General features: G+C 30.5%; 1 protein-coding gene across 1 annotated transcript; it reads left to right on the forward strand.

The window, feature by feature from the left end:
• Window positions 1-4,770: 4,770 nt before the first annotated feature.
• Window positions 4,771-8,002, forward strand: LOC105107251 (eukaryotic translation initiation factor 5-like). Its single transcript, XM_011001106.1, has 2 exons — window positions 4,771-4,922; window positions 5,957-8,002. The coding sequence occupies exon 2, from the start codon at window positions 6,332-6,334 to the stop codon at window positions 7,664-7,666; it is 1,335 nt and encodes a 444-aa protein (XP_010999408.1). The 5' UTR covers window positions 4,771-4,922; window positions 5,957-6,331; the 3' UTR covers window positions 7,667-8,002.
• The last annotated feature ends 333 nt before the right edge of the window (window positions 8,003-8,335 follow it).

Consider the following 8,335-nt stretch of genomic DNA (forward strand, 5'->3'; position numbering starts at 1 on the left):
ACCCATAATTTATTTAAATTATATTAAAGCTTGTTTGGAATCAAATCACATATGGAATTAAATTCAATTTCATATGTGATTTGTCAATTGATAACTTATTATAATTTTTATTTTTAAAATAAAATATTAAATCACATAGTTGAATTCATTTATATTGTTTGCAATACCTATGAAATTGAATTGAATTAACAATATTGACTACTCTACCCTTAATTTAAAATTGCATGGTACATCTTTTCAATGAATATTACATTGAGCTTCCTCACGCTCGGAACAACAAGAAGCATCCACCATTCTCCATTTATATACAAAGAAAAATTGTTTATTAACAAGAAGCATCCACCATTACTCTACTCATTTATATTGTTTATAAACAAAATATTACATTGAGCTTCCTCACGCTCAGAACAACAAGAAGCATCCACCATTCTCCATTTATCTACAAAGAAAAATTAATTTAAAAAAATATAAGAGTAGTTACCTATTAAATACAATGTAAATAAGAGAAGGAAGCATAGATGCACTATTTAAAGTAAAAAGAAGTTTTTGTTGAAGAAAAGAAATGGGATATTTTTGAAATAATATTTTTAATATTGCAAATCATAGGGCCAAAAATTTACTTTTATCTATTTGAAATTGATTTCGATAATATAAATAGAGTCTCATATTTGATTTACTTTTATCTATTTATTATGATTTGAATTTATTTGAGATTCAAATCAATACATGTAAAAGAATTATAAACACAAAAATTGATTTAATTATTAGAATTGAACTCAATTTCAAAGGTTTCAAGCAGCCTATTAATGTTCTATGTTAAAGAGTTTATATTGAAAATCAAATTATAACAAAGTTTAACTTAAAAAATAAGTAAATTTCACTTTTAATTTAATGTTAAATGAGCTCACTATCCATGTTCCAACAAGTTTTTCAACAATTTTTTCTCATAGCGATCTTCTAAAGTTTTGTTTTGCTCTTTATTTTTTGTTCTTCTTCTTTAACACAATATTCGTTCTCTTTTATTTTTTTGTCAAAATTAGTGTCCCCTCCTTACAATATTATTTATTCATTTATTCATAGGTGGGACTGTTCTTCAAAACCTTTTAAGAATTATGCAAAATTTTAGCTTACAAGATTCCATGCACCTGGTATTGAAACCAGGCAGGATACTAGATTTTTTCAATCTAGCAATTGATACTACTTTGCATTATTCGTGGGAGAAGATTCGGGCACAAAAACTAGATTCATTGCCTCTTGATGATGTTGAAGTGCAAAAACATGTATTTTTTTTTTCAACTTTAAGTGTCCGGGTTAGTTTACGTGCACTTCGTTTAATCATTCGAGACCTTAAAGTTAACGACCAGATAAGCTTCCAATCCCTCTAAAGTTTGTGATACTCGAACTGGTGACCTTTGAAAAACAAATCACAATTTGACTAATTAAACTACACCCCCCTTAAGATTAAAAAACATGTGTTTTAGTCCCATAGAAAGTGTCATTCAAGGCCAAAAATTATAGCTAAGGATCACATGAAGATCAGCTATTCTGAACATGTTCGAAGCCTAGAAAATAGCAATAGAAATAAGAATAAAACCCCGCCGCTTTGTTGTTCTGTATTATAAAACACACTGTTTCACTCCCTTAACTTATGTAAAACGATATCTTTTTTTCTAAGCTCAATTTGGAATAAAGTTTTCTAATTTAAACCTAAATAATGTTATTTTTGGATTGGTCAAGTTCAAAATAATCCTTTCATTCTCTCAACTTTTCTATTTTAGTCATTGTTTTTCCTTCTCAATTTTAGGCTAGTTTTGATTTTCTTTCCTCAATGTCCCTCAATTTTGCCTTTGATTAAATTGAAATGGGTTTTTTAATTTCATTCCTTTTTATATTTCAGTACTTGGCTTTCAAATTCCTCTAATTTGGGCTAATTTCATACATTTTCTCAATTTTTCTTTTCAATTGTCCCTAATTGTAACCCAAATTATTTTTGAATTTTTGAATTTAATCTTTGGCCTATTAAATTCAATTATTTGTCCAATTTTACCTCTCCATTATATCTTTTAATCTTCTCTTTTATTATTATTATTATTATTATTATTATTATTATTATTATTATTTATTTTTAATTTACTGTGTATTTCTTGATAAATAATTACTAGAATTGAAGAAACATTTTGTTAGATTTTTATTATTTTTGATTTTTTTTCTCTTAGAAAATTTTTGTTATGACAAATCCAATTTTTTTTTATTGGTTTTGGATCTATCAAGTTAGTTTAGACATATCAAAACAATTTTTATATTATTTTATTTTAAATCTTGAACAAATAAAAAATAAAATTTAAAACTTTCAAATTAACTTTATAAACAGAGTTTTATAACAATACCTCATAACCTAAACATCTTGTTTTAAGATTTTAAATTTTTTTTATTTAATTTGTAGCTATTACTTAACCACAAAACTCAGATCATGATTCAAAACCATCGATTCTCCATTATGTGCAATAAATAAAACGGGAAGAAGGAATCAAATTAGTGGCCGACAATTTTGATACAGTTGATGATGGACACCATTTTACCATCCTCATAAAATTTATTTTCAATTAAATACTTGTACTGAAAAAAAAAAAGAAGGAAGATGAATAAATAAAAAGAAAAAAATAGTTCTTATATTTTTAAACACCACAGCATATTAAAAAAAAAAAAGGAAAAAAGGCAGAGGGTAGATTTGATATTGTGCTATATGATATTCTGTACCTATTTGTTTATGCGGTAGCTTTTACTTTTAAAACAAACTGTATAAAATAAATATTTGGTTATAATAAAACATATTTTACTATTGATATAGGACTCGTACAAACCACAGGTTTGCGAAAAGCAGTTGAGAGCTGCTTTTCAAAAACTATTGTTACTCTCTTTTACAAAAATACTTAATTTGCTAAAAGTCGAACCTGCTTGGGTGAGGTCAGAAGGATAAAATGGTAGGAGATCATAACACGTGGTTGATAATAGAAAAAGTTACGCGGCATTTATCCTTTGAAATAAAGTTTAATTTAAAAATTTTAATAAAAAAATAAATTTATTCTCTAGAAATATCATAAAATAAAAATAAGATATTAATTTAAAAAAAAACTATCTAGCCTTTTTTTTCAATGCCTTTGAAAAAATAAAATAAATATAATATAAATAATATAAAAAATAAAATGAATTGAATTTTATATTTTTTAAACATGCTAATTCAACTTATTTATGAATTGAATTTAAATCAAACACTATAATTGAATTTCAAAACTAACTAAATGCATTGAAACAAATATGATATATTTTTAAAAAATTTAATTTTTATTTCTATTTTTAATTGTGTTTTATTTGAAAAATTAGAAGGAAATCGTTTGATGACGTAGCATTTGTAAAATTTAATTGCAATCTCAATTTTGTTCCAAATAATATTTTATCTTATGTTTTTGCGCACTTAAAAAACCAATGGAACAATAAAAAATATTTCATATAAGTATTATTTATTTCATTACGTACTAATAGTAGTTAAATTTACAATATTTAAATTAAAAATCATCAATATTAATATATATATATATATATATATATATTTTAATTTTTTTATAATCTCAATTCGAAAAGTATTTTTTTAACCAAACATATTAAACTATTTTTTATTTAACCTCAATTTCAACTACAGTTTTAACCAAATATATATTTTTCCAAATCAACCTCAACTAAAAGTACATTTTATAAAACAATTTTTTTCAAACCACAACCATAATATCTACTATAATATCAAACACCCTTTCTATCCTCCACGATGACCGACCTACGTATGATTTATAGATCCGACAATGCCATGAGAAAAAATCCACATCACAATTATAAGAAAAATTACAAATGTCTAATTATTGTCAAATCTCAAAGATATATAACTTAAAATTTCACCCACTCAAAATAAAAATGATAACTATTTAAAAATTAAAAAAAACCTGATTTATCAATGAGAAATGTGTCTGATACAAATATTTAAAGGAGTTATTAAATAAATAAATATTTTTTTCTTCTCATATTTTAAATTTTTTTAAATAACTTAACAAAATTTATAAAAAAATTATAATGTAAATTTTTTTTATTCTATTAATTAAAATGAAATTAAAAAAATTGATCCATAAATAAAAAAATAAATTCTCAAATCACAAGTAGATTTTATTTAAATCTATAAAATTAAACCTAACTTTGTTATTAAATTATATGATAGACCTGGACTAGACTAATAGCTTAGATTATTAAATAAATTATTTTTATTAAAAGATGATATTTTTTTTATGTTTTTGATTTTTTAAAATTGATTTGGATAAATTTAAATCAAGTTTAATTTAATAATTTAACTAATCATAAAGCAACCTGTTAAGTTACTAGAATTTTACTGAGTTAATGTGTTTTTGGCTGAATTTAAACCTCGATCCAAATCAAATAGCGAGTTTACTCTGTCGATATATTTATTTTAGGATCATATATAATCAGAACCTGACTGGTTCTGTACATATCATTATTATTATTATTATTATTATTATTTAAAAAAGGGAAAACGGTGTGTAAAATCAGGAAAATAAAAAAACCAACTCACAGCTCATTCCGTCAAAAAATCGAAGGGTCTAGAAAAGAAGTCAAAACCGTGATGATCAAACAAACGCGTATAACATACATCACAAAACACCCAATACATCCCTCTCAACTCCAACCCTATATATATATATACACACACACAAACACTCGCTCACACAAGGAAACGAGTCCGCCTCTCGTCCTCCACAACACGAGAAAACACAGACGCGCCTCACCTTTTCTCTCTCTCCAAGCTAACACGGTTTTTTCTCTCTAGAAACAAACTTGAATTTCATTAGCTCCGCCGCTCAAAGGTATGCTGGGTCTGCTAATGCTTGGATCAATCGATCGATCTATTTATTTCCTGAATTTGAATTGTTTCTCCATGTGAGAGATTTATCTTTCTGGCTTTAGATCTAGTATAATGAATCGTAACCTACTTTTGCTGTTGTTTTCGATTATTATGCAGATTAATCAATAAAAAAATTTGATTATAATTTGATATAGTAATTTGTTCACTGTGATTCGTCATTGTTCAATGTTGATTGCGATTCGATGCTACCGTAGCTTACGATTGACTTGATTGCTCGCTGTTATGATTTGATGATTTCCTACGATGGTTTTCTTGAGTTTTTGTTCGCCGATTTTTTTTTTAGTTAGATGTTTCAATCTTGACGCATGAGATGTTTCTTAACTGTGTTTTTGGGTTTTAATTAGGGTTGCTTGTGTTATTAATAACTCCTTTTCCTATAAGGAGTCTGATTTAATGAGTACTTTTCCTATTAGGAGTAGGATTTAGTAAGTCTTTTTCCTACAACGAGTAGGATTAGTGTAAATAGGACGTGGGGGCTATTAGCAAAACATGTTTTGTTTTTAATCAATTAATTTGAGGTTTTTCTGCAAACCCTGAACTTTATTCTATTGCTTCTACTTAAAGGTTATTCAAGTTTTACCGCTTTGTACATGCTTTTGATTATAGCATGTATTGTTTTGGGCAATTGAAGCTCATGATTTTTTATTTGTTGTTCATTTGTTTTAATATCCTGCTTAATGGAGCAGCTAGGTCTATTTGATTGAACCAAAATCAAGGTTTCCTCCATGTCTTTATAGTTTTGTGAGGATCATGACTTTGGTTCTTTGATGTTAACTAATTCTATCTCTCCTTGCTTTGATTGATTCTACTTTATTAGTGTGGCCTAGCTTGGTGCAAGTTTTTTATACTTAATGTGCTTTATGGTTACATGTTTGATTATTGTTTTTTCTGTTGTGGTATTTTACTGTCTAGTTTGTGGTTCCTTGTGCTGTTGAAATTTCTTTGTTGCTAAAATTCTTGTCCTGTTCTTTTCAGGAGACTAGCAGGTGTTGTTGCTGCTGTCTGCAGATTTTCAGAGTGAAGTCTGTCAAAGTTGAGGTTTTTTATGTCCGTGCAGGCTATTTCGTTTTTGGGAGCCATTGGATTACTTGGAGAGTATAGTCCTTCGTCACGGAAAAAGGGTGGACCCTTGTTTGACACAATAAGCTATATGCATTTCGGACTATTTGACGAATACCCAGAGTTTCAAGGTTGTAGCTGGATTCAACCTTTTCTGACTAAACAAGAACGGTCTTTTCTTGCTAAAGAATCTCTAGAAGACAACATAGCTGCTGCCCAATTTTTGAATTCCAGCATTTGCGTTCAGTGACATTACTGAATTTGTTGTGTGATTGATTTACTGTGATCAAGATGGCGTTGCAGAATATTGGTGCTGCAAACAGTGATGATGCCTTCTACAGGTACAAGATGCCCAAGATGATTACCAAAATTGAGGGCCGAGGAAATGGCATCAAGACAAACATTGTCAACATGGTTGATATTGCAAAGGCTTTGGCAAGGCCAGCTTCTTACACTACGAAGTACTTTGGCTGTGAGCTTGGTGCACAATCCAAATTTGATGAGAAAACAGGGACTTCCCATGTGAATGGCTCTCATGACACTGCCAAACTTGCAGGCCTTCTTGAGAACTTTATCAAGAAGTATGTCCAGTGTTATGGCTGTGGAAACCCTGAGACTGAGGTAATCATCACCAAAAGCCAGATGATCCAGCTGAAATGTGCTGCTTGTGGTTTTGTGTCTGATGTTGATATGAGGGACAAGCTCACCACTTTCATTGTGAAGAATCCACCAGAAACAAAGAAGGGATCAAAGGACAAGAAGGCAATGAGGAGGGCTGAGAAGGAGCGACTGAAGGAAGGTGAAGCTGCCGATGAGGAGCAGAAGAAACTGAAGAATGGTAAGAAGAAGGGATCCTCTACAAAGGATGGCCATGCAAAAGCTAGCTCTATTAAGAAGAAAGCAAACAGCTCTGATGAGGAACGTGGGTCACCAACTCATAGCCAGGTTGATGAGAAGGAAGAGGTTGATGATGAAGATGATGTCCAGTGGCAAACTGATACATCTCTGGAGGCTGCTCGCCAACGCATTCAAGAGCAGTTGAGTGCTGTGACAGCTGATATGGTCATGCTCGCAGCGGATGAGACAGAGAAGAATTCAAAGACAGCCAGCAAAGAAAATGGCAGCCCTCGAGAGGAGGAACCAAAAGCTGGGTGCGGGAATTCGAGTGTTTATGAAACTCTCGTGGAGGAGGTGAAGGTAAACCTGAAGAAAGGAGCATCTGCAAGCAAAATACAGTCTGTTCTGAGTTCACTTGATGGGTCTGCTCAGGAAAAGATGAATGGTCTGTTTGAGGCATTGTTTGAGGGTGTTGAGAAAGGATTTGCGAAGGAGGTTGGCAAGAAGAAGAAGTATCTGGCTGCCGCTGTTGCTCAGGATGAGGGATCACAGTTGCTTCTGCTCCGAGCAATCGGGGCATTCTGTGGGAAGTCAAGCTCAAGTGCACTGAAGGAAGTGGCTCTTGTCATGAAAGACCTATATGATGCTGATGTCCTGGAGGAAGAGTACATCGTTCAGTGGTATCAGGAAGGGCTAGATGGACCGAGCAAGGATTCTCAGATTTGGAAGAATGCTAAGCCCTTCATTGAATGGCTTCAGAATGCTGAGTCTGAGTCGGAGGAAGAATGATGGGCTTTTTTCTTTTTTTTTTAGTTCAAATCTCGAGTCTGAAGCCCTCATGGTAATTTGTGTCATGAATAAAAGAGTGTGCCCTTTGCTTTAGTGTCATTGGTTTGGGGTTGAGTGGAACCTCTTAGGTTTATGGAGAGTGTTTGTCTTATTTTGGAGTTGAGTGGAACCTATTTGAGTGTTGTTTTTGTTTTTAAGGTGTTGTTTGGCTTTGCTGTTATGGAGCTTGGTCATTTTAGGCTTCTTGGGTGAAAAACTGTTACCACCTATCTGCTAGAAATTCAGATCAAAAGGAATTTCAGGTCAATAAACGTTCCTCTAACTGTGATATGTTTATGTTTTTGTCAAATGATAAACATTCCATTCATATAATCAATTGATTTTGGGAAAGATGACGACAGTATTTCTAAGGAATCGAGAAAAAACTAATACGAGATGCAATATCGTGGAGTTTAATATTCAGATTTATGCTACAGTCAGTCAGTAAACAAACAGCTAAAAAATAAAATATTCGTCGACAATTAATTAAAATAAATGAGCAATCATATTACGTGGAAAAAAAAATTATTGAAGATTCACTGTCATTTAATTGTAGGCATCACCTATCATAAAAAAATATTTTTATAAAAAAATATTTGTTAAGATTATTCAAATTTTATTATAAAAGAT

This window comes from Populus euphratica, unplaced genomic scaffold (genome assembly GCF_000495115.2).
Source record: "Populus euphratica unplaced genomic scaffold, PopEup_1.0 scaffold200.1, whole genome shotgun sequence".
Lineage (NCBI taxonomy): Eukaryota > Viridiplantae > Streptophyta > Magnoliopsida > Malpighiales > Salicaceae > Populus > Populus euphratica.